At 38.6% G+C, this 24,841-nt stretch overlaps 1 protein-coding gene across 5 annotated transcripts in view; it reads right to left on the bottom strand.

Annotated features, from left to right (window-relative positions):
* The window catches only part of LOC147164656 (partitioning defective 3 homolog B-like), a 129,572-nt gene that overhangs the window by 57,875 nt on the left and 46,856 nt on the right, over nucleotides 1–24,841 (bottom strand). For 4 of the 5 annotated variants that reach the window (XM_086091198.1, XM_086091199.1, XM_086091200.1 and 1 more), the window contains 7 exons: nucleotides 19,053–19,244; nucleotides 17,923–18,081; nucleotides 14,817–14,952; nucleotides 11,214–11,316; nucleotides 11,022–11,122; nucleotides 8,411–8,455; nucleotides 32–247 (listed from right to left, as the gene is read on the bottom strand). In XM_086091198.1, the coding sequence (XP_085947324.1) occupies nucleotides 32–247; nucleotides 8,411–8,455; nucleotides 11,022–11,122; nucleotides 11,214–11,316; nucleotides 14,817–14,952; nucleotides 17,923–18,081; nucleotides 19,053–19,244 (952 nt within the window). The remainder of the gene's footprint in view (nucleotides 1–31; nucleotides 248–8,410; nucleotides 8,456–11,021; nucleotides 11,123–11,213; nucleotides 11,317–14,816; nucleotides 14,953–17,922; nucleotides 18,082–19,052; nucleotides 19,245–24,841) is intronic. The other variant, XM_086091201.1, reaches the window with a different exon arrangement.

Genomic DNA, 24,841 nt, shown 5'->3' with positions numbered 1-24,841 from the left:
TGGTTTTCACACTTTCACAAATTACACTTACCATCATCGTCTTCAGGTGGCCCATCATAGGACTTATCAATAGCTGCTCTGAAGCTCTCGTTGCAACCTCTTCCTCTGACCATATTTGGACGAGGGCGATGGAAAGGTAGGAGTTCATTCTTTCTATTAACTTCAGACATAGCAGTCTGCAAACTCTCCAGTGAACAGGACTTTTTCAAGCCCAGTGTCGGGCCAAGTCCAGCAGGGGTTTGCGGAGCTAAAGGAGAGCAGCAGAGCACAAAGATTAGGATTGGGGACAAAAATACAGAAGAAGCTGGCCAGGAGTCAGAAGGACTATGGCATGGATGGCCTTTCTCGAGCAATTGTGCCATGAAACCAAAACTGTGATTGAGTTTACTGTGGCATTGTTGAGTTTGTGATGGATGTGTTTGCCGGAGTCTAACGGGTTCGCTATCCATCATGACGGCATTGAGAGATATTACTGAGGGAGGAAGGGGAGCAGCAGAAGGAATGATGAACACAACACAAGTGTAGTCGATCGCAAAGAAATATCCAAAGCCAAAGAGTTTGTAGGTGTAAGTTGGACCATCTGGAGGATGCAAAGGTGATGTGAAACGTGTAACTGACTGGATTGCAAAGTTTTAAGACGTTCAGATGGGGGGAAAAAAAATAGAAAACAGTTGCATTCAAGGGTGTTATTTTTGGGAGTTATTGTGGCAGTGTGGATGGATTTTCACCACAATTTTTATTTATTTATAATTAAACGGTTCATATTGTGATTCCTGAGCTTTGCCGTAGTTTACGAAATGGATAGGAGGAATAACATCCGGGAGAGCAAATCAAGTTTATTCTCCAGAATATGGTGACAGAGGAAGGGGGGAAAAAATGAAAAGTGGTGAGCATGACTCGGCCTGCTGCCAGCTCAAAATACATTTGTACAGGTTAACATTATGCGCACACACACATGCACACAAACGCACCTGATGGCTGGAGATTGTCGATACGATGCCACTTTGATTCATGATAGCTAAACCAGAATCACTTAAGATAATGATTCCCTATACACATGACTGGTCTTGCGGTGTTTGAATGTGTGTGTAGTTTGTCCTGAGATTAGAAGGCTGATGACTACGTGACTGTAGCATCAATTTTGGCCCACCCACGCCAGCACACACACACACAGACTGCATGCATGCATAATGTACATTGGCTGCTGGCAGGAGAGATGGACAGAGGCTATGACTGGTGATGCTCCTATCCATAAACACACTACACATTATGTCCAGATGCCTACTCTAATTATAATTTAATGGAGACAATAGCCAGAAAATTAAGCGGTAACATAATACGACCATTAGCTGCTGCCTGTAGAAAATACTCAGTTGAACCGATACTCAATCAGTTGAAATGTGTTATTATATCATGACATGGTTGCTGATTGTGTACAAAGAAAAAGTCAAAGGTCTGATTGAACCAGCACCATCCGGTTTGGCAGAGCAAAGCGATAGCAGTGGGCTAAAGTTCTAGGCTGCTGTCAGAGGTCAGGATCTTATTTGAAGGCTTAGGAAGTGAGGTATGTAAAATGCTGACCTGTTGTTTTGTCTTAAAAAAACAACACTTTTTTAAATATATATCAATAATAAAATGCACATAAAAAAACTGCCTTTCCTTTTTCTTTAAACCCATCGCGATCGACTTGGGCAGTCCATGGTCTACTAGTAGTGGTAACACGGTGGACTCCACCTCTGATTTTCGCATAATGAAAACCGGACATTTCTATGAATTTATAAATGGTTTCCAGTCCAATGACAAGACTATAGATTTAGTGGGACTTGAGCCATCTCTATCCATCTATTTATTGTGTAACGAATATACATTTATTAATGAGCTTAACTGTGAACTTACACACAAATAAATACACTCTTGCCTTTTTCTGGATAAGTAAGATGTTGTTAAATTCTGTTATATCCAAACGTTATTGTGAGTTGTAATTTTGCACAAGTAGCAGGATGCTGAATGGGTGGTTTACAAGACGTGTTTACAAACGTAACTTGATTATGGCATTTATGCAAGTTCTGTGTAAGATATAAATAGCCATTTTCTTGCACAAGCTATGAATGTTAAGTTTACGTTAAAACGTATTTATAATCGGTATACATTATAGTTGTCTGAACATTGGGCACAGGATTTATTTTGGAATAAATGAAACCTTTAACTCATTAAGTATTCAAGTATGTTGTTTCAAATATTACCATGCTCCCAAAAACTTATTTAGATCTTTTTATGCTAGAGCATACAGAAGGCTTTAATGCAGCCTCTGAACTGAAGAGAAAGCTTAAAGCAATGGCAGTTACTACAAAAACGGCCAGCAGGTGGCAGCAGAGTATAAGAGATCAACCAGGGCCAGGTTGCAAAAAGGATCTTTTCCCCACAGTTTTAAACAGATTTGTGAATAATAATGGAACTTAACTACATTCTAATACTAATAGCTAAAAAGAAATATACTTTTTTTTTTCCTGATGAAAGAAGAGACTAATATTTATTTTTGGTAGGTTCCATGTTTTTATAGAAATAGAACACAATATTCTGTGGGTCTTGCAAAATCAGTCAAAATCCAGTAAAACAGCCGGGAGCGAAGGGGATTGCTTCAGTGAAAATGGCTGGGAGTGAATGAGTTAAATAAACATTGTTTTTTTTTTTTACTTCGAACAAAATGAATGACTGAAAAAAAAATCTCGATTAAAATTTTGGGTCATATCGCCCAGTCCTATTTATCAGTATTTTGAATATACTGTCAATAACAGGGAGCAAGATTGAACATTCATTTTTCTACTGGAGATCAACAATTCGTGAGGTTTAATATCTTCAGTTTAAGATATCCTACACAAAACCCCAAAGCGGTTTGTTATGTTGTCACTCAAACACACTTGCTCTCCAGCACAAAGTAGTTGTTCATAGCAGGATTTGTGTCATAAATGTAATTACTGCGGTCCAAATGTAAGATGATAGCATTAAGCTGCTTTTGGAGGGAGAGGGAGAAAGAGAGAGGGAGAGAGACATGACAGAACAAGTGATTAGTTGGAAAGGGTGAGAATAGGCTACTGGCACTGGAAAACAGACGCTAAGACGATGGCACAGAAAAAGAAACAAAGCACGAGAAATTAAGGAGAAAAGAGGAGCATGACAACAAGAGAGGAAGTAGGAGAAGAAAAAAAAAAGAAGTCTTGAAAATAAAACACAACGAGGTAGCCTGCCAAGCTATCCCAAAGCTATTTTGTTGGCATGGAGGCAATAGGCTACTTTCAAAGTCAAAATTACACTAAGGAGCAACTTAACAGCACACTGCAGCAACAGAGCCAGCAAACCGAACAACAATCCTCACTTCAAGAATGTCAAACTACAATAAGGAGTCTCTTACTGAGATATAGCTTCTATTTAGGCTGAGGCTACAAGCTAAACAAATAGCTATCTTATAGTGACCGAGGGCGCAGACGTACTGCGCTAACTTGACACTTACCACTCGTCTGTGTTGGAGGTTTGCAACTTCCAACATACTCAACCTATTTTGTTATTTTTAGTTCTAAATGTTCCCCACCCAACTGTTGCCTCTTCCTGTATTTGCATAGAAGCGGTGAGACAACAAACTAGTTGGGCCTGATTTACAAATGCCCTTTCCGCCAGTTGCTGCCAAGTAACTGCTTCAATGAAGACACAGTCAATCCACAAAACTAACTTCAGAAAAACGTCACATTGATCGATTGATCCATTTCAAAGAAACAATTATATTTCAAGTATTATATAGTAGTAGATGTGGTCCTTTGACTGGTTAAAAAAAACACTTGTGAGTGGTATCTATTGCGTTGAGTCATGTATCACTGATTCCTGCAAATGGACAAAAATAAAGCAATTCAACAGGGACCAGGGTTCATTGCTTCTTGAAAATGAACGACATCATTTTCATTCTCATATCTTAGAAGTCTATTCAGTTATCTTCGCTGAGCTGGAAGGATAGATTAGCGTGCCGGACAGCAAAAGTGTCGTACTGGCGACTTGATTTAAATCAAACAATAATGCAAGTCTGCAGCATGGAAGTAAGAAATAGTGCTGGGCTTTACTCCAAACAGAAGAATATTTCCTCCCAATATCCTTATGGTACCCTTTCACGGGCACCATATTTCAAATTCCAATCTAATGGGCCAAGCGTATAGAAGTTGTTGTCCCATTTGTTAGAGGCGACTCCTGAGCTCGACTAAAACTCACCTTTGCTCATGATCTGAGGCTCACTGAGAGACTGAATATCGCAGCACTAGATGTAAGAAAGCCACTATCATTTAGGCAAGTTAGCCTCAGCATCTGCTCCTTTTGACTCCAGTCTGACTACCACTTAGTGGTAAAAATGCGAAAGTCAATGGCTGCTTTGCCTCATCCATGCCTCGAGGAACAAAGTGTTAGTGCAAGAAATGATATCAGGCTTGTTTAGATGCTTAGAAATGATCCCTTATATCGAGATGATCCTTAATCTGATAGTTCGAGTTCCTCAACATGGATTACATTTTATCTCAGAAAATTAACATTTTAAATCACACCAAAGAAAAAGAAAAAACAAGTACAGATTACGGTGCAATGAGCAGTGTATGTTTCATTGGCCCTGGGTGATTTCTATTATTAGTCCCTGATGGGAAATCCCATTAACTGAATTTTAATGTATCAAAGCACTTCCTCATTAGAAAAAACACCCAATAACTCCAGAATGCTTGTAGATGAACTTTTAAAGGACTTGGAAAATGCATTTTTAATTTTCATAACATTTCATTGATGCATAAACCCTGTATACCTTTTTATATGGTTATAAGTCAAGTGAGCCGGATTTCGCATCATGTGATCGGATCGGGACAACTCCAGCCGATAACATCCTTTTACAATTCACATTTATGGGCACAAAAAGCACTTTAAGGACCGCTGTTGCATCTCATGCATACGAGGCAAGTCAGTGCTCCTTAGACAAACACAACTGTTTATAAATTAATCCATCTTATGGGAAGTTACTGACAAATCAAGACAGAAACAAATGGCTTCCCTCTCTTGTTGCCTTTCTCTTTCAAGCATCATAACGTATACAATACACCCACACGTCATTGATGACTGTGTAGAAGCTGATAGAGATAAATGGGTGCAGCGGCGGAAAAAGACAGCGCTGACCATCTACTGATTACTGCTCACTTTTATTGGCTTACTGGGGAAGACGGAGAGGGGTCAAGGGGCATTCACCACACAAAGCAGAAGCCAAGAGAGCTCCAAGAGGAAGATAAGTGAGCAAAGCAAAGTTTTTTTTAGTCTAAACAGACACACAAAATGAAGTAGAGCAGTACAAAGACTTTGACTTATTTTTACTGCGTGTCTAAGGACTGTTGAGAAGAGCTATTGTGCAGTGATATACACGTGTACACACCCGTAGAGACTCACAGAGATCTACTGCTCTCGCTCTCTCTGACAAATCAATACGTCAATCCATATAAACCCATCTAGGTGGCTTTTAGCTTGAATCCTGAGCAAAGTCGGCAAGAAGCAGCAAGACACGGAAACAATGGACAAAAAGACGAAGACAAATCTGAAGAAAAAAAAAAAAGAAAGAAGAAGCGACAGATAGCAGTAAACAATCGCAGAGGGACGGGGATATAGCGAGAAATGGCTCTCTGAAGACATGTTTTTTTTTTTGGGCAGAGTCTTGGCACTATGTGACTGTCATCAAAGTCAAAGTTGCACGAGGGAGAGATTCAGACAATGGGCTGCAGCAGTCTCCCTTCAGCATCACGTACAAACACATTTTCAGGGAGCCGTTGTTCGTTCTAAGCCCCTCTGCCTGATTGTCAGCCTCTAAGCCTGAATGGTGTTGGCAAGAAAAAGACTGTGCGAGGGCAAGTAAGAGCACAAGAGTGAGGACATTAGTGGTGGGTGGAGGAAGAAATAATTGGGGAAGAAAAAGACATTCAAAACTGAACGTTAAATCCAAAGCTGAAAAGTATTTACTCCAAATAGTAGCTATGCAAAAAGGTCATTATAAAATGGATCGGTTCGATTTGTGCTGAGTGTTTTATTCTCCTGTCTGGTAAAACATTCTGACACACATTTAAAATACACTTTTGCGCATTAATGAATACATTTATACACATATTCATATGCTCATTACGCACACACACAAAGCTCTGGGCTGTTTCTATTAACGGGGTAAAAGAAGAAACATAACTGTAACCACTTGTTTTTTTTTGTCACATCAGCAATATGCTTAGCAAACTCTTCTGTCCTATTTAAAATGGCTTCAGGAAAGAGACCAACTGCAGTTGAAAAAGTTTGGGTCGATAAAATATTAGCGCTGATTTCATGCTTTAGCTCTCGGAAAACGATTAGCTTAATCATTAGAATCATTGTAATGCGATATCTCTCGCGTGAATATGATGCGCATCAGTCGACACATTTCCTGACCGTGCTGTATTGAATTTCTATACTGTCTAATATTGCGTTGATGTGAGAGAATTCATATGCAATAAGAACTGCCGTTTATGTCACTCCACGTCTCAGAGTCTGCTAAATTACAATATAATGTGGAGTGGATTATTTTCCGACGCATGATGAAGAATTTCCATCATCATCATAACACCATATGGAAAGGATGATCATGTTGCTTTTTGGGGTGTGGAGGGGGAAAATCGTCGCGGGAAGTACGAGAAAAAACAGCATTCCCATAAATGACTGCGTCAAAGCTGCTGATGTTTTCCCCCAAAAGCCCACCCATCACTGCTCACTCTCTTACCAAATCCATACTTATCCAAAGTCCTGGTAAATCTCATTGAAAAGAATTGGAAAAGAGCTGAGTTGCGGGTGAACGTCATTAATATTTCCTAGCAAGCAAAAAGCCATATAATGCACTATAACATACCGTGGGACTTCTGAGTGTAATTCCTGTTTTTCTACTTGTACTTAATCTTACATCTTCATTTATGGTTTCATTTATTTTACAATAATCAACTTCATACTATTAACCTATAATGCACTTTCCAAAAAATTCTGGCATGTAAAATATACATCCAAAGTAAAGAAACAGGTCCAAAACAACGTTGGGAAAGGGTTGGAAAAGAAATGTTTTCCCCTCTGCTTTCCAGCGGTTAAAAATGAGCCATTTCTGTTTTATTAGTGTTTCATGTCTATAAAGCACATGTTGCAATCTTCCCATGATTTCTCCTTAATGCTCATTATGCCTTCATGCAAACTTGCCTTTTTTGTTAGTGGTTATGGACCATTTAAATAAAAACTAATAGTGAGTTTAAAGGCAAGGAAAAAGCAGAATGTGGAAAAAGACTGAAAAGTTATTTTCCAGAAAGGCTGGCGCACTCGACAGGAAGGGAAATTCAGTGCTATCCGTTATATCGCAGCTCAGATTTAGCAGCCCGCCTATTCGTGGATTTCAAAGGTGACCACAATTTATTTTTTAATCAAATTTAATTTTGATTAAGTTCAACTGAGTTTTGCATCGTCAATGGTAAACACTGAATGACAATTTCATTTACAGTGGTGCCTGAGATATGAGAAACTCGATTTAGAAGATTAGAAGCTGACTTTTTGTTTTGACTTGTGAGCCAAAATTTGAGATACAAGTGCAGTATGGTGGCAATAAAATCACATCACTTTCCAACAAGCACCAGTTTGGCATGTACTGTATACATATTGTGGTATTATGCTGCCCCCAGGTGGTCAAGGCGTGCACACCAGAAGAAGCAGCACAATGTCTATTGAATGGGGTAGATGCCACGGACTTCCGACTTCGGGTTTCACTCATCAGCGCCGTTTCCGGCCACTGATGGCCGCGTTTCAACACTCGCCCGATCCCCCTCCTCCCCACGGGAACGCGCAACCAAGGGGCACAAAGGCGGAAGCGAAAGAACTGGGACGGGGCCCACACGTCGCAAACAGGAAACAAAACAAAGCTGATGTGTGAAAACCAGGTAGTCGGAAGTCCCGCCTCCTCCATGGCATGTACCCCATAAAAGCAAGAAGAAGAAAAAAAGTTTCAAAAAGTGTTTCATTTCTCTAAATTCTATTTAACTCATTACTATATGATTTTATAAAGAAATATTGTAAAGTTCTAATTTTATCATTAAAAACATTACAAACATTTTTTTGTAGAGAGAACTATGTTGGGGGGGGGGGGTTAGTTTCATCGTTTTTTTTCATTTTTTTCTTGTGAGGTGTGTGTGGGGTAACCACTGCAAAAGACAGTGATTTAGTACAGCTTCATATGATATATTGTAAAAATCTAGCTTGTATTCATCTTAAAACCTATTTAAAAAAAATTATATAAACATAATAAAGGCAACACGATGTGTGTTGCCAATATGCGGATGCAAGTTGGTGAAGGTTCCCTCACCTGCAATGTTTTCAACCAGGGATCCTGCATGGCTCTCATCTGCAACTGAAACAAATAAAAATAATCAATAATCCTGACACATATTGTACACACCAAGCCCCAGTTCAGAGTGGCGTTGAAATTATTATCTCTACTTCATCTCCACATTTTCCACTCAACTTGCCCAACTTTCCAAACGTGCAAAAAGTCCCTCTTCTCAACCCCACCACCAATCTTGTCATTGACACCATCTGATCTTTTTCCCGGGATGTTTCGTCAGCATCACAGCTAGCAGGACATCTCATTCATCACTAACCCTCACTTTTCTCTTTGAACATATCAGTCGGGGCTTTCATCTCAGACGTCACTTTCGCCTCTTTCCATTCTTCTCGCTATTCAATGATTGTTTCTTAAACAACACTCAAACTAAACCAGCTGTGTTGGCCTTTTTCCCCTCAGACACCACAGTTTTCATAATTGTCCCTCGTCAAGCTTTGCGTTACTTTTCACCTATAAAAGGGCACTTTTGAGATTTTGCTGCCTTTGGTGAAGAAACAAAAAAAACAAAAAAAAAACACTAACTGTCGGGTAGCACTCTGCCAAATACACACTGAGACCACAAAAACCAAACAGTAAATGGCTGTACGCTGCAAATACTTTCCTCATCAAAAGCAAGCTTAAATGTAATTCTATCACCGTGCATTGGTAAGCGCGTCTGACCACATCAGTTTGTGGCAAATTTTTATGAGTGCTTCAGCAGCCAAGATTTTTGGCAAATCACTGTACGTCTAATTTCACGCAGATCAAGTGTATGTGCATACGCGCACAGTTGAGATGTCTCATTTCATTTGGAAAGCTTGGTTCAAGCTAATATAATGAGCCTGTTATTTTCATAGAAATGCAATCATTGGTTGCATATACAGTATACAAACACGTCTGCAAAAGACAAATAAAGATATTAGAAAATTACCACTGTAACTACAGTAAAAGCATAAATAATTAAATGTGGGTCAAATATGTTATGTTAGTCATTAAAAAAGAAAAATAATTGTAGAGGGTGGCCAGTAGAGCAATGTGGATCTTATTCTCATTTAAATTAATGGAGGGGAAGCCCCGACCAAATAAATGACATGCCACAAATAAAAACTACGAGTAACTGAACCTCCCCCATAAAAAGGTTTATAATTGCCTATAGATGCCACAAGATGGTGCCAAAATAAAACTTTTGTCTAAAAGAAGCTACTCAACTCACTTTAACATTGTTCCTTGGCACAGAGATGCCACAAGATGGCGGCAAAGACATACTGTACTTTTATTGCTTTGGACTGAGCACAAAAACAGAAAATAGGTAAGTTTCTAACATATAATGGAGGATAGGTTCAACCCCACACCTCCAAAATAAATAAATAAATCAGCCAAAACGTGAATTTTTTTTCTTCATTTGTTTATTTATTTATTTATTTTAATGCTGAGCTGCATATATGTATTATCATTTACATCCATGTTGTCTCATTGAAACTTCTGGAGCAATTTCTATTTAGTCTTTGCATGTTGTTTCATGTGTTCTGTGAATGTATGAAGTCAGTCGTCACCTTAAAATGCACAGAACAAGACAGTCAAAACATAAATTGGATTGCAATTTAATTGGAATTTCCCAGCAGTTGGACCTGCAAAGTAAATCAAGCCCATGAATGACTGAAACTGCATAAAACGGGAAATACAGAGGCCGAAGAGTGGTACAAAGAACGTTTATGATTTCGCACTAGTTATTAAGATGCTAATATCTTTTTAATTGTCTGCTTGGTGAAGAAAATCTGCTAAATTATGCAGTTTGGCCCATAAACCAAATGCTGATGATGGTTTCGTTGCTGTGTTTCTCTACAGGGGGTCCTCAGCCGACAGTGTTGTTTCTAAGGCGCTGATGTACACAGTAGTAAAGCCATAATGACTACATATTTGGAAAAACACATGCAGACCATGGATATAGAACAATAAAAAACAAAAACAGTAAATACATTGGTAATTGAGGGTGCCTTCTTTTGACACATGATGACTTATCCCGATGCCACAGCGCTTGTACATTGTGCACCGTGAGTAAACGTGCAACGTCGTATCCTGTCTGTACTTGATGATAGTTGCAATACAAAGCCACCTCCATCTACCCTGTCATTTTGGATTTGCGATTACAATAGCAGTTGGATACAAGACTTTAAATGTTTTTTTTCCTGATTGGTGCCTGATCTTGTTTCCAATCTAACTGTATATAAATACAACACAACTTTCCTGAACTCCATGTTTGTTTATTTCTCTGGTGTCACCGAAATATACTTCAAATTTTATTTTGTAAAATTAACCTCTTCTAATGTATGTCATACAGAAGGGCATGCAGACAATCATAGACCCAAGCACTAATATGCATATACATAGGCACTGAATGATATTACTATATGCAAGAGACCATGTAAGATGGGTGTGATTAGTGTGAGTGTGTCTATGTCAGCACAGATATTGCTCACATGTGGCTCAGAGACAGATATTGTAACTGCCATGTGAGAACATTTAAATGTACAGTATGTGAAAATAAGAAGAATGCAAAGAATGTAAGGTAAAAAAAATTAAAATAAATGCCCACCAGTGTGTGTCAGGTTCGGAGTGGTGCCCAAGTCTATGCTCTTGGAGGCCTTGACATGTTGAAACTGTTGCTGGATCTCGTACTGGGACGGAGACATTTCCCTAGAATCAACCATCACAAACCACGTTTGATTAATACTTACAATATTTTTAAACCCACTAAATGTCTCAATCGCTGAAATTTTCAACTCACCTTTCATGTATGTAGGAGAATTGCTGAGCAGAGCTTCTTGCCTCTGTTCCATGTCCATTCTGCTCTGCCTCTTCATCCATGTGAGAGTAACTTGCATATGACCCTGAAAAGTATACACTGCCATTCAGCCCTCATTTTTGTTTTGTCTGATTCATTGGCTTATTGTCTGTTCTAGGGGTGTTAGAAAAAATCGATTCGGCAATATATCGCAATATTGCAGCACGCAATTCTCGAATGGATTCGATATGTGGCCGAATTTTTTTTTCTATTATCACAAGGTGGCGGTAGGCTTGGACCATGTTTTATTGTATGGTTCACCTGTACATGAGTACATGATGAGAGATCTTACACTGCTGAAACAAATTATCCATGAAATATAAAACATACCTAATGTATGTTTTTCCTGGTCTAAGTGCACCCTTAATTAAGTTCCATTGTAAAGTTCTCCTATATGCACACACGATCCCTGAAGCTCACCCTGAGTGATTATCACTTATTTGCTCATCCCTCACCGAGGTCGTTTTTCCTCGATTACGCAGGTTTAGGAGTACTGTTTGTCCAAAACATTTCCTTTTGTGAATTGCAAAGGCCACTGTGCTCTTGGGAACATGAAGTGCCATAGATTTATTTTGCAATTCTTCCCCTTTCTGAGCTTTGTTGTCTCTCAGCTCGTGTTTCTTTGACCATGTGGGCTGTAGTTTTGTTTTTGTTTTGATATGCCTTTCCAATGTATGTGCAGTTCCCATATATTTTGGACTATAAGTCGCACCAGTCGAAAAAAAATGCATCACAAATCTCTACTATTAATTGATACACACGTGTGTGTGTGGGTGTGTGGGTGTTACTTTTACAAATTATTGAGCAATCAAAACGCTTTTGCGTTTGAAGACGAAATAGAAGAGGAAGGCGTAGTTATGCAGCCAATATGTGACATATGTTCTTGTTTTGCTGCCACTTCTCACGGCAACAAATGAAGGATCGTCTTCCCATCTAGCTTGCTAGTTTAGCAGGCGACATCCACCAACTACAAGGATTTACTATTAACAGCAAAAAAAAAAGGTCCAAAAGGAGCAATAACCAGCCAGGATTCTACCTTTGGTCACAATGTAAAACAGCCATTCAGCCATAAGCTATTATAAACTAAAAAGTAAAACTTTTTTGTCGTACCATGCGGAAGTTTTGAATCCAACCAGAGCTCGGGTCGCTGCCGTCCATACGATTAGGGACTGGCGATTTTAGGTGAGAGTCCCATCTCTAATTTTTACATATACAAGTGGAACCTGAGTACAAGTCGCAGGACCAGCCAAACTATGAAAAAAAGTGTGACTTGTGGTCTAAAAAAGAATGTAAACAAAATGACTGATCTAAGGTGGATTTATTATTTTCAGTATTTTTTATAAAACACCAAGCACAGGACCCAGCTAAGAAGAATACGACTCAACTGTGTGTGCTTTCACACAGCCAAGATGGAATCCCACATTTAGATATTGAGATGCATACCAACGTTGGCTAAAATACTGGCCTTCGTCCCGCCATTCCATGTCTGTACCTTTCACGCAGCTACACTGAAGCTCTGGCTGCTTTCTTACAATCTGATATATTTATTATTACTCCTTTTAGATCTCCCATTAATCATCATATCTTCCACTCCATTTTCCTGTTTTTTCGTCTAAGTTAGTCATTTCTCGTCACTGCCAGCACCTTAATCAGCTGAACTGTCAAAAACACATTCTTTTTTCACCTCTCTCACACACACACACACAAATCTGTTCTCACTGCCTCCCACTCTTTGATGTGAAAAAGGCATTTGTTCTGTTAAAGATAAATCATTCGGGGTTTGCTCCAGTAGCAGATGTCCTTTTATTTTTTTTGTGCATCCGACCTTCTGTATTTGGAAGCCTCCTTTTCGCTTTCATAGCACGCTCGGAATATACACACATAAACTTAGAATAGCTTGAAAAACATCCTTACCATTATGTGCATGTGAATGACACTGTAGATGAGGTGAATTTGAAGAGCAAGGTCAGACGTGTTTACCAGAGCCAGTGTAAACACACAAAACACACACTAACCCACACAGATAACACAGTTTGATTCTGGCTAACAATTCCAACATTAGAGCAGAAGCATGCTTACTCTACCACTCTCACATTTGCACACCCCAGAGAGGGAACACACATATTTTAAACAAGAGCCTCGCACAGATACCCACTATGATTATATTGTGCAAACTTATGCATATTCATACACCAAACGGATTAGGTGAAGAAGTTCAATTTTGGGAAGGAAAAAAAAACAAACACCGCCAGAACTTGACAAACATGGGAGGAAGAATAAAAAGTATTGTAAGAGAGTGAGGGAGAGATCCTTCATTAAAATTGTCAAGGAGATGACAGTACCGGTCCCTGTTATCTTTGAAACACTAATTGGTTTGATTTATATTATTATCTTAGTGTTTCTGTTTACTGAGGTTATTGGAAAAGAAATGCCAGCAATAAAGGTTTGATTTTCAAAGCTAAAGTTTAGAAGCAGAACTCTGGGCTGAATTGGAACACTCTTCCTTGAAGGCCCAACATGTACGTGAAAAAGTAGTCATAACCCTTGAGTTATTCAACATTTTTGCACGGCACGACCACAAACATAAACGGCATATTTTGTTGAAATTGTATGTGAAAGTTAAACACAGATTAGCACATAATCATGAAGTGAAACAAAGTGTTTATCTTATTTCAAACTTGTTTTACAACTAAAAAACGGAAAGACAGAGATCTTCTTAAGTTTGGGATTATTTCAAAGTTACTATGGCCAAAACAGATGCCCAAGCATAAAAAAAAAAATATATATATATATATATATATATATATATAGACATTAACAGGCAGGCAAAACCTAAGCTCACAACAGCCAACTCTACACATTTATTCCCTGGCTCCCACATCACTCACCAAGCCAGGCCCTTCCTTTTAAAGCCACACACAAGCACTTAATTATGTGGCGATCCAATTGGGAAACAATAATACTGGCTCCTCACATGCACATTTTGTTGCTGAATAATGCAAAATCAGTTTGCTCAATTACTCACCCAATCGATGTGATACCCCGCTACACAAAAAATATTTGATAGCTGATATCCATAATGCATCCTCTTTAACAATGTATTCCAAACATTTTTATCATAAAAATGTCACTGAAGAAATTAAGGCTGACACATGCAATAGTTTATGAGACAGTATATTTGAAGAAAAAGTGCAAGGTGGTTGGGGAAAATATCCGGTCTGTTATATCCATAAAAAGTCAATCAAGTCAATAAATCAGCTTTGTAGCTATTGTAGCTCGCTTGACAAACAGCCCATGTCTCACGCCAAAGTCATTAGAAGAGTGGAAAAATCTTTTGTATCCATAAAAGCCTGAGTCATTAGTCGTTGTTCTCTTATTGAAATGTCAGAAGAAAACTAATGCTACAGCAGCAAGCACAAAAATCTCTATATAGGACGCCATTGCCAACTTAGCTGGGGGCTGATTGGGCGGGGGACATTTTTAAAGTAGTGTATGATTACAAACCTGTGTAACTATTCAGCCCACAGAGTAAACCAGACTACTCACCATCAGACGTGTGGAGTGTGCTGTTCATGTGACTGTTCGTCTGATAAACCAATCCTGAGGGACCGTTCACTCGATTCATCAACCCAGACAAGATCGGGGAGTTGTCAAATGAACCGGATGACAGGCCATGTTGATCCTGAAAAATGATAAACGACAAAAAGACAATGGGGATCATTTACGAACAATAACGATGCTCCTGCTCCAACCGGATTTAGCTTGAGAGGTGCTGCAAAGAGGAATGGGTGAAAATTCTCAAAAATAGGCGTGCCAAGCTTGTGGCATCGTATTCAAAAAAATGATTGCCAAAAGGTGCTTCAACAACGTATTTAATACTTTAAGCTTTTTTCATGTTGTCATTATGAGCCTTGTATGTAGAATTTTGAGGTGGGGGGATTCATTTATTTTCACATTTTGGATAAAAATGTGGAAAAAGTGAAGTGCTGTGAATATTTTCCAGATGTACTGTATCTATTTTTAACAACTTGTGCAGCGTTTGTTAATTGATTGGCTAACAACTTATTTTTCTATGCATGTTTTGTGAACAGCATCTCCACTTTACATTCAGACTCAATTAAAGATGATTGACATAATTATTACATGTTGTCAGGTTCTGTGTTCAGCAAAACTTTTGAACTTGGACAAAGACTGAGAAAGATATGGACGTTTAGGGGCCACCTCCCGCAGCTTTTTTTAAAACCTCTATCAAATGGATGCTCTTTTGGGGGGGGAGGTTGCAAATCAGGGTGCCACGGGCATGCGCTGTCATTTAGAATGAATTCTGATTCATCAACTAACGCAAAGCGGTGTGAAGAAACTAAGCCAATACGCACATGTCAATAATACAAAAGGGATTTTGCGCATACTAGCGCGCAAAGTATAAACATTCCTTAACATTTATTAGTGAATGAGGCCCAATGATACTACAATACAAAATAACAGGCAGTTAAGTCAAACTCGCCAGTTCGACTTCAACCAAAATTGTTGCAAAAAATATTCTCCGGTCGATCGTTCAGGTGTATTTGAATGCACACCATTACGAGGAGAAACAAAATACTTTGCAACTTCACAAGGTTGCATACGAAAAGTTGGGAAAGTCATATCAATGACAAGCATGGTAACTGCTCTTGTGTAGACAGTTAAGATGCTGATGAAAACAAATCAAGCATTTCAGCGTTGTGATATATTTTTGTCTTTTTTCAGGAGAGTTCTTTGGGAATATAATTAGCATATATTCAAAGTTTGTCTGGTAAGCAGAAACTGTGTATTAATTAACATATATGCATATGCATGGGATTTTTCTGTCTCTCTTAAGTAAGAGAACTCAAACAAACACCAAAAAAGATTGTCTGTAATGGCTCTCAAATCTCCTTCATTTCCTCCCTGAACATATCAATATTGTCTGGCAGCACAAATGTGAATATGCATATTTAGGAAAAGAAAGCCACATGCTCAGAGACAAATCCATCGCATGAGTGGACACCACCGTGCTTTTTGTATTTTTCTGGTTCGTGCGTACATTGTTTAGACAGGCGGATCTCCACAGTTTCTTATCTACACTCACAATTCAGATCTTAACATTGTTATGTTAATGTGTAATAGCTTTTGGTATGTGCAGCCCATATTTCTTAAGCAAACATAATATCTGTAGCCAAAGGGCTTTGGAGCCCTTTGCACTTGTTTTTGCAACAGTTACATACAGTGAAATGTCTGAAGCAGTGAAAGCCATTATGCTGAATTATAGTCTTTCATGTTTTTATACATACTGTATATAATCATTCACCACTAGTCTACTTCCTCAAAGAAATGGTACTGATCATCTTTCTATATATTGTAAGGTCTGTTTCAGAATGCGCATTAGAGAATTCCTAGTCTGTGGGCATGCACATGGTATACAACAAATATTTATCATTTCAATTTTGGCTCATCCACAAAGAAAATAGCCGCTTGTTAAAAAGCAGAAAATAAGAGTCATCTACGGGGCTGAATTAAGTGCAAAAAATGTGATGTATGTGATAGAAATAAAGAGAATATGGTTGATTTCCATTTGTGCAGTTCTAGCATCCTTTGGTGGCTATTTTTGTTTAGTACAGTTTAATTTTCACAAGGCATGTTTTGGCACATCTATGTTTAAAATTCACGCTAATTGTCAGATGAAGGGGAACGTAATATGCTTGTGAACTGAGTCAATATGTGGAGGAACTCAATGTGTGCGTGCATTAGCAAGTAAGTGTCTTAATATTAAGTGTATTGTGACCTCTTTTTATATCGCCAACCTCCCCACAAGATTGTGATAATTATTGTATTGTGACCTTCATATCGTGATAATATCATATTGTAATGTTTGGATATTGTTTATGTGTACGGTTTATCAATGAGAAACTAGACGCAAGGGATTTGCATGATTTTGTAGGATGCATCTCATATCTGTCCAATTTTTTTTTTTACTCTAAACTTTAAATGTGGCATTTATTTACAATGAGTTTTCTGATCAAATACAAACAACTCTCAAAAGTTGGCGTGACTGAACATCCATGATATGTACTTCCTCTCCATTACCAGCAGCCGATGCAACAAAAAATCAATTTACATTCGAGTCAAGCTCACTGTGCACAAGGCCCTTGATAGATTCTACAGAGCGATGCAAAGTGGATGTGCTGAATAGCAGCCAGGATGAAAAGAACCTTTTTTTACTTATAAAGAAAAGAGATACAGCTGAGAGATGAACACCAAGTCACACGCGCACATTCACAAAAGCACAAGGACAAAACCAGTGCAAATGCTCTTTTGCAGTTAGCTGGTAAGAGCAGAAAAGAGCAGGGAGACTAGTGTCAAGTATAAATGGAGCTAAAAGCACTGAAAAGTCACTGTGGAAAGAGGGAGAGTCAACAGCCTGTGAAAGATAAGTCTACTTTATTCCACAGGGGCCAAAGAAAGGGTATCCCCAAAAATGCCTGTTAGATACATTGACGACTCAGTTGTGCATAGGTGTGAATGATTGTTTATCTAAATATGTGCTGTGATTGGCAAACTTGTGACCGGATTGAGTAAAAGTACAAACTCAGAAACTGCAATTATTGGACACAACTAAAACTATTTGTGTGTGTACCTTCGGAATTCTCATCACCACAAGCTGAATGGTCCCTCTTACATTTCCCTCATGTGACATGGAGCGGCGGAGTGTCTCCATGGCCACGTGATTGGAGCGTCCGAGCAGAGACTCTCCATTCACAGCGACCAGCTGGTCATTGACGTGCAGACGTCCATCCTTTACCCCCCCCAAAAAAACAGAGACATGTTGATTGGATGAGATTCATTTCTTTGTCAACAGTGCTATGTTAAAATGGGAAAGTAAAAGGGTAAAAGAGTATGCTGCTTTTATGTAGGGTCACTGATGAAGCACTGGAGTGGAGCATGGCCAAGCTGACTTTGGACAACAGGATTGGTGCACCCTGGTCGCCAGCCAACCACAGGGCAAACATAGATATTTCAACCATTCACCAGGAGCTTTAAATTGTGACCTCTCATTCGATCCGACTATGCATACTCAAGGAACAAATGAAAGTTCTTATCCGCTAAACTGTTAATCTTATACTTTTGATCATAACTCCCACCCCCAAGTTAAAAAAAACTGTAATTACTGAGTAATAACTGAGCGTGACCACGATTAACTAATTTGCTCCCAAAAAACATGTAAAAAGGTTTTATTTTAAATAGTGCCATGGTCCCTAAAACATATTTATATGTTGTTGTTTTTTTTTTTAAATGTTTTTTTTTATGCTAGAGCATACAGAAGGCTTTGATGCAGCCTCTGATCTGAAGAGGTTGCTTAAAGCAATGGTAGTTATTACAAAAACGGCCCGCAGGTGGCAGCAGAGTACAAGAGATCAATCAGGGCCATGTTAAAAAAGAAGCTATTTTCTCCAGTGTTTTAAACAGGTTTGTGAATAAAGATAAAATTTAGCTACATTCTAATGCTAATTGCTGCAAAATGGAAACAGATACAAATATACTTTTTTCCTGATAAAAGAAGAGACTTTAATCTATCTTTTGGTATGTTCCATGTTTTTATAGCAATTATAACACAATATTCTGTGGACCTTCCAAAATCAGTCAAAATTCAGTAAAACAGCCGGGAGCGAAGGGGGTTGCTTCAGTGAAAATGGCTGGGAGTGAATGAGTTAAGAGAAGTTAACAATGCCAACTTAAAATGAATGCATTCATTTTAAGGAACGCCACCTTGTAAGCAGCCCCTCCATGTATAACAGATTTGATGAAAATTCCCAAGTCCTCTCCGGTCTCCCTTGACTTGTTTCCTTTGAGGCTGACACCCAAACCTGCTGAGCCGGAATCATTGAGGGGCACCTCGAACATGAGCTGCTCCTTTCCATTCTCCAAAATTAAGCCAGTGTCACGGGAGCCCTCATCTTTCTAAAGGAGAAGAGGAAAAACAGGAATAGAGCGATTTGAATCATTTTCAGTTTACCAATAAAATAAGAACAATCCTTACTTTTTCCAAGAATGTGCTGTTAGTCACCTAAAGCACATGCAAATTATCTTTTACCTCAATTCTTTGCAATTCACTACAAATTTTACAACCTAAGAGATGGCTTACCCTTAAAGATACCTGAAACTCTCTCCCATCGAGTATATAAACATCCCTGGCCACTCTATGACAAAGTACACTGTTGTATCTATCGTGCAGTATCTATTCTGGGGGAAAGAGTGTTCCTATGTCGCCAGTCTAACCCAAATTTGTACACAGTTAACTAATGCTAAGGTAGTAGTGAAGTCACAAAAATAGTAAATATTTGAATGGAAAATACTTCTAGTTCATAAATATTAAACCTCAAAGGAAAAAACAACAACAAGTAAAACATTAACTATATATATATATCCTAGTTTACAGCTATGGAATACTGTAGTAGCCATAGTGGGAAAATTTGTTTTTAAAAAAGTTTAGTCTTGGCTTGTACTCTCTGTAGTCAAAAGGATTTTACACTGAAACAGGTCCAATTGCAATCAAAACAGTATTCAGTGAAAGACCACGGAAGAAAAATGTTGCATAATGAGTCCTCATTTAAATTTTGACTGACCTTAAAGGCAGATTTTCAAATATATATATATTTTTTTTAAATCACTTTTTGCCATATCTTTTTTAACGACTGGGGAATATCCACCACCATAAAGGCTTGTTTATTAGTGAGGGGCGGGGCTTTGGTCAGAAATTGGTCAGAAAAGAAGAAAGAGGGATTATTGAAATTGAGGCGACAATCAAATCTTGCTAGCAGTTTTATCATCGCAATCTCCCCCCTTAAAAAACAAACATGATTGTGTCACCGACAGGAAAAGCCTGTTCCTCCCGGTCTCCTTTTGCTTTTCATCAACAAGGTTTCCCCAAAGCTACAACAGAGCGTGTATGCTAATCATTCTGTAAAGCCGGGCAAAGCAGAGCAGAACATTCATCAAAGTACAGTAAGCACATGTTCCCAAGCAACGGAACCGTTCCCATTTGCATGTCGCCTGCAGCTACAACCAGTACAGGAATAATCTGTCAGTCCTCCGCCTCAGGTGAACACAGACATAATATGCATCCATCATGACCCATGTAGCAATTGTAAATGGAATCCATGATGACAGCTAAAAGGTTCAACAAGATGCGAGATGGAGCGGTTTCCAGGGCTACAGGGTGCACAGATAGCCTTAGAAATAGAGGCACGGGCTTCTTCTATAAAGCAACGGAAAATAAGACGTGCAAATTTAACATGCCTCTTATCAACAAGGTAGGAGCTCTTACAAAAAAAAAGAAAAAAAGACAAGAGCGCACAAGGAGGAGGGTAGACACAAAACAGCACGGTCTTTGAAATGATAAAGACCCTGTAAAGTGAATTTTGAGATTTGTTTATTATATAAATGCACTCAATTGGAACTTAATACTGAATTGTGGAGATTAAATGAATTAATTTTTCCACATTCCAGTGTTTCTTACGTAGCCCCTAAGGTGACATGGTAGGGAAAATAATAATAATTTGCGTTCCCTAGCAAAAAGCTTTCCGTTCTCTCGCAAAGATTGCTTTCTCTTGCAGCGATTGCGTTCCCTCGCAAAGACGTTTGTGTTCCCTCGCAAAGATTGCGAGATAACGCAAAAGTTTTTTTTTTTGCGAGAGGACGCAATTTTTATTTTTTTAACGAGCTGATGTACTTCCGGGTCATCTTCCGTGTGACCAAAAGCGATGGGGATGGAGCGTGTAGTAGTGGGAAAGCTTGTACACGCTCCATCCTTGTCGCTTCGGGAAAGCTTTTCCACTGTTTTACACGCTCACACAGTCACTCGTTTAAAAAAATTGCATCCTCTCGCCCAAAAAAATTTGTGTTCTCACAATCATTGCGAGGGAACGCAATTGTTTTTGCGAAGGAAGGCAATCTTTGCAAGAGAATCCAAAGTATTTTTTGCCCCCTACCATGTCACCTTAGGGGCTCTGTAGCTTCTGATTCTTTAAGGGTGTGGCTAAAATGGTGCCCAATGAGACACTTGGACATCTGGTATGAGTTCTCCCTCACTTACTATATAAGAACTTGAGCACCTTTATTTGGATGAGTGGTTATTGCAAGCTCCATGGAGTTTATTACTAAAAAACAACCTTCTACCACTACAGCATGCAGTTAGCTAGCTAGCTAGCTATGCTAACACCCAGAAACACATCTTCCCTGGGTACCACAATTTACAAACCAGCTCAGTGTTATTTAAATTCCCAATCCAAGATTTGCTACAACGCTCTTCTCTGTGGTCTGTCAAATTTACAAGATATTTATTTTCACTTAACAGGGGCGTTGAAATGTAACATTCCTTTTGTATGGATATACAGCACAGGGATTACAAATCCTTTCAGTTACTATAATGTTCCTTCCTCCACTGTGCCCCGATCAAACTGACTGTCAGTGTCTAGACAGGATAGGAGGCACCACAACCCCAGACAGAAAAGATAAACACCAGGAAACTGCTGACAGATAATGGAACCGAAAATGATTTAGACCTATCACCTGCCATGAATCATTTGTGTTACTACTACTACTCAAGTATTTTATTTCAACATCCTTAATTCCGATAATTTCTTTCTCAAGTATTCAGCATGTTACAAGAATAACAAACAATGCAGTGATTTTGGACAAAAGACAGCCTCTCCTGGGCCTTGAGATTGTTCATAGAATCTGACAAGAATATGCAAAGCATGTTATGTTGTTTATCTAGCTGATTAATTCCACCTCCTTGTTACACAATGCATAAGCACAACCTCTAGTGACTTCTTTAAAAGAAAAGAGCGGAGGCAACACTACTAATCAGCGTGTGTGTATTAATATAATAAATAGAGCCTAACATTTTCATTTCATGATAAAACTATTGCAATGAGTCCGTATAGATATCTAACACATTATAGTGAAATGGCCAAATGTTTAATAATGACTGTATATGATAGGTCAAAACACAGGAGATTTACATAAAGAATAAACATTGGTACTGTATGCTTGTGTGCTTTTCTATTAGAGGTACTCTATCAAATGCATCTCATCATAGAAAAATATGTTTGCAAATGAACCTCCCCGTGCTGGTCGTTTAACATTTAAATGGCTTACTGCAATGATGGATCAACCGGATTATGTACCATTAACAGGTCTCAGTGTGTCTACTGGTGTGCTTGTGATTTATTAAACTAAGCATGACTAACTCAACATAAATTATAGCAACGGTGAACACGCATACACAAATTATTTACATGAGGCAAAGGCAGAAAGAAATACAGAGAAAACGTGAAAAACACATTTTAGCATCACATTTTCTTAGCTTTTCTTTAACTGTTCATATTTTTTTGTTGAGCTCCATGTGTTAGCCCATGTGCTCAGTGTTAGCTGTACACTTTTTTTAAAACAAATCTGCACACATTGAAGCATTCGAATAGATATTCAGATCATGCTACCCAAGTCAGTGATAAGATGCCGGAGGAAGCTGCGTTGCTTCTCTTCAACTCGGATACCGCAAGACGAAGACTTCAGTGGATTCAGCGATCAGGACCAAGGCAACATTTTGGACATTGTTGTTGTTGTGGCACCACCTGTGTTACTTTGTGCTGTTTCAACGTGTGTATTTTCCTACAGTAAAGGTGGCACACGAAGCAATTGAGCACTGCACATCCGCCGACTTGTTGCCAAAAGTAAAACTGCAACCTTGCATCAGGTTTTGAGGCTCCACAAAAAATATACGCTACTGCTTAAATTTTTTTTATTTTTTTTACTGAACCACAAAAACATGGTGCAATTGCCAAGGAAGAATCTGATTGCCACAAAGGGAGGAAGCAAGTGACAAAGAAGAGAGTATATTTTAAATAAAGCTGTCAAACGATTACATTATTTAATCAGATTAATCACATTTTAAAATTTTGATTAATCACGACTAATTGCTTAATTAAAAAGGCTTTTTTTTAATCAAAAAATGTTGCCTGCCAAATTTGAAGAGCACCTATAATGTGTTAATAATTTAAAATAAAATAAAAAATGACCCCACTATTTTGAACTATTCAGAAAGTCATACACAAACATTTATTAAATGCATGTAGTTATGTTTATTGCTCAAACACAACCTGTGCTACTTTTAACGTAATTATTTTGTGAAAGCCGCATGGCATGGTGTGCAGCGGGCTTTGAATCTATGCATGTTGTCATTTGTTACCAATGATTCCCCGTTTGCCAAATTGCAGCTGTTTTTTCTTATATATTAAAAATGATTTTGCCAAAATAACAAAGGCTTTTTGCTTTCCAAAGAAATTGTCTGCTATACACCTGTACTCTATAGGAGCCATCCAAACAAACAAACAAATCTGAAAACGTCATTTATTTTTTTGCTATCAGTTATTTTTTATGTTGAACTGATAATATGGGTTAACGTCTCATTACACTTGTGCACCAATTATGAATGTAAAATGTCCACAACACAGCCTACATATTATGCTAATGAAAAATAATATGGAGAGGCAAGAAACAACAAAGAGACATATTCTCAGCTGACATCCCCTGAGATGATGGGAACTCCTATGGAGACACTATGCTGCCTTGGAGTTTGTGTGTTGGTGCGTATGTGTGCAAGAGGGCATAACAGATGGGGAAATGTACAAGGATGGTTGTATGAGGTCACAATGGTGATGTTACCAGTGAAAAGTGACACACAAACACAGTAGTGGTGTCAGGTATAGGAGAGCAGAGTGGAGCAATATGTTGTCTGAATACATACAGGATATGTTTAGGGTCCATCTGGTGTAATCAATATCTTTGAAGCTTGTCAGCGCTCTGAGTGGATTTATTTTTTCTTTCAAGGTTGTAGCCATATAATATACTAATTTGTTCCTTCTTAAAATGTATTATGTACTATATTAATAACTATGATGCAAAACTAGTAACTAGCTATACAGCATGTCTGTTTACATTCTGTACATTATGTTCATTAAAATGATAACATGCTTAGGTAAAGGTGACTGGTTGCCAGTGTGTGTTTTGCTGTAGAAATATAGTAATGAGTCTGTGCTACGCTGAGCACAGATGTTAACATACAACACCAGATGGTAGTCTGAAGAGACACATCGGTAGTAGGGGGGAGTAGATCGAGAAGATGGATCCATTATTTCATCGTGGTTTTTCTGGCTCAATATCCCGACCACAACCAAACGGCCACGAACGAGCAATCACAATTAACTCATTCACTGCCAGCAGTTTTCAAAGCAGAGCTCTCCATATTGCTAGTTGGTTTAGAACATTTTGACTGATCTTTCCTTCAAGATGGACAGAATATTGTGCTTCTGTGATATAAATGGTACTGACTCGAGCCAAAGTGCACTCTCTTCTTTCTCAAGGGAAAAAATGTTGTGTCTTGTTTTTTTTCTCCCTTTCAGTTCTTCACTAATCAGCAGTAGAACATGGGTTGGTTTCACCCATAAACATCCGTTTTTGGGCAAAAAGTGGATACAAAATTTTTGGGGACATGC

This window comes from Leptonotus elevatus, chromosome 12 (assembly GCF_054856555.1).
Source record: "Leptonotus elevatus isolate MCC_2025b chromosome 12, RoL_Lele_1.0, whole genome shotgun sequence".
Lineage (NCBI taxonomy): Eukaryota > Metazoa > Chordata > Actinopteri > Syngnathiformes > Syngnathidae > Leptonotus > Leptonotus elevatus.
The sequence above is the reverse complement of the archived record's forward strand: the minus strand, read 5'-3'. Positions and strand labels throughout refer to the sequence as shown.